The sequence below is a fragment of the Penaeus japonicus genome, unplaced genomic scaffold (genome assembly GCF_977035675.1).
Source record: "Penaeus japonicus unplaced genomic scaffold, GWHDUDI00000001_assembly GWHDUDI00000037, whole genome shotgun sequence".
Classification (NCBI taxonomy): domain Eukaryota; kingdom Metazoa; phylum Arthropoda; class Malacostraca; order Decapoda; family Penaeidae; genus Penaeus; species Penaeus japonicus.
Genome location: NW_028234439.1, coordinates 25906649 through 25909148, shown reverse-complemented (window position 1 = coordinate 25909148; position 2500 = coordinate 25906649). Strand labels below are relative to the sequence as shown.

General features: G+C 36.6%; 1 protein-coding gene across 3 annotated transcripts in view; it reads left to right on the top strand.

The window, feature by feature from the left end:
• Window positions 1-1937, top strand: part of LOC147467282 (uncharacterized) — a 6717-nt gene extending 4780 nt beyond the window's left edge. For 2 of the 3 annotated variants that reach the window (XM_086532228.1, XM_086532226.1), the window contains exon 4: window positions 1864-1937. In XM_086532228.1, coding sequence (XP_086388354.1) covers window positions 1864-1937 — 74 coding nt within the window. Of the gene's footprint in view, window positions 1-1844 lie in introns of all 3 variants that reach the window. The other variant, XM_086532227.1, reaches the window with a different exon arrangement.
• Window positions 1938-2500: the final 563 nt, after the last annotated feature.

The following is a 2500-nucleotide window of genomic DNA, read 5'->3' as shown; positions in this document are numbered from 1 at the left end:
ACACAGACCTTAACTTGAGTCTGCAAATACTAATGAACTGAAAAACCTTATATATCAATACAAACGCTGAAATATATAAAATTAACTAAATCTCATGTGGATAAGTTCATTTCTAATTGCATGGCCTGTAACTGGCCCTGCTATTCTTTGTTCTTGCACTTGTATCCCCATGTCACCATCATTTTCTACAACTTCATGGGGAGCTGGGATTCTTCTCTTCACACAGTAATTATGCAGGAGAAGACATGCACTTATAATTTTGGAACACTTGGCAGGACTATATTGCAGGGTGCCACCTGATTGGTGTAAGCACCTAAATCTTGACTTCAGGATCCCAAAAGTTTGCTCAATAATAACACGAGTCCTTGTGTGGGTCCTGTTGTATCTTCCTTCAGCTGGTGTACTAGGGTTTAATACTGGGGTCATGATGTATGGCTCACAAGGGTACCCATTATCACCTGCAAAGAAAATTATATATATATGTATACATATGCAAGATTTAATACTCATACTTATACAAGCTCTATATGTTAATAAATCATACTTATGTCTTAATATATATAGTTTATGACTCTAATTTCAATTAGAAAAGTGAATAAATATTAAGATGTATTATAATCAGTAAATATTGTAAGAAATGCCACATCAATATTTTTAAATTCAAAAACTGCAGTGTATAAAATGTACTCTGTTGATATTTTGGGTCTTAAAGCAAACATTAAATAAAGGAAAGCTTATAATATAGTTACACGTCTACAATTTTTGGTGCTAAATATTTTTCAGTGTTATTATATTTTAAAAAATTGGAAAGGCACTTACCTAATAAAAAATAATCACCAAATGCTCCAGCTTCAAAGCGTTGACGAAGGACGCTGTTGGCCCAGATAAAGGCATCATGTGTACTGCCAGGATACTTGGGGTTGTAGTTGGTGACTAGTCCATCTGCATTACACACCACCTGGACATTTAAGGAGTGGTATCTCTTTCTATTCACATATAAATGCTCATCTATAACAGGAGCTTTTATGGATACATGGGTGCAATCTATTGCACCCATGACCCTAGGAAAGTTGCTCACTTTTACAAAATCCTCTACAGTCTTTAATTTCTCTGCTGCAGTTGATGGCATTTTAATTTCTCTTCTCGCCTTTTCACACAAAATCCATGTCACTGAATTAACAATTCGACTTACACTTGCCTGTGTCAAGCCACAAGAATCTCCAATGACACTTTGAAAAGTTCCACTAGCATAAAACCTTAGTGCTACAAGGACTTGGGTATGAGTGGGCACAGCATGAGACCTTCGAGTACGGCGCCTCAAGAAGGGGTCTAGTTCCTCGCAAAGTCTCAAAATTTCGCACCTGGGGAATCTGTAATATCTTAACAGATGCTCATCACTAATTCGAAGAGGATCTAATGGGTCCCTATATCTCCTCTCACGCCTCAAAGCTCTGTCGTGCACATATGCTGCCACAAGCTCCATGATAAGAATGTAAACAAAGTGCGAATTTTCTGCGCTTCACTATTAATTGTTATTCTCATTGTATCAAGAGACTTACGAAAAAAACAATGTTGTTCATTAAGTAAATATGCAATTTAAATGTATATACTGTCTTAGATGGCCAATTTAAGATCTCATGAATATTTGTCGTCTATATAATTCGGAATTATTGTCATTTATTTCCGGGTTGATGCCGTTAAGAGTGCTCCGGAGGTGTCGTAAGTTACGAGGTGCTGTGACGTCACAGCGAGGCCGCTAAAATGTTTTGAGTATGGCGCTTGGACCTCGTATCTCGGCTTACGAGCTGCGCGGACCTCCTGCGCGGGGTTACGACGTCGCAAAGTGTTTTGAGTATCCGGCCCCTGCCTCCTTCGAGTCCCGAGAGTACAGGCCACCAAGGCCCGTGTACACCTATGACTCCAATGAGTCCAAGTAAATTCTCAGATTTTTTGCCCAGTGAATCAGGATTATGGAAATGGATGTTTTATGCAAAATATTTATTGTATATTTATTATGAAACTGAATTAAAGCACGAATAGATGTATGAATGTTTAATATCAATGCTAAAAGCCTACTCGTATAAGAAAATCCCTCTACGGAATTTGATGATTAGTGAATATTTTTTTTTCTGCTTATAGGCACGAAGCCTCCTCTCCTCCATCGCTGTAGTATATATATGTGTGTATGTGCTTGGATATTTGGATATATACGGATATATGTATATAAGAATATATTCGTAGATACATAGATACATAGACACACGTATATCATATATGTATATATAAGTATATATATTAATACATATGTATATATAATAAAGTATTTTATGATATTTTATCATGTTATGTTATGCTACGTTTAAAATGTGTAAAGACCTGTATGGCTATAGCTGTTTCCAGATTTAAAGTCCCTACAAAAAGTGAATGAAACTGAACCTGTATAAATAAGGTCTTTCCTTTGCGATAGGAAATGCGATAGCTCCACCTTTATATGACTTTA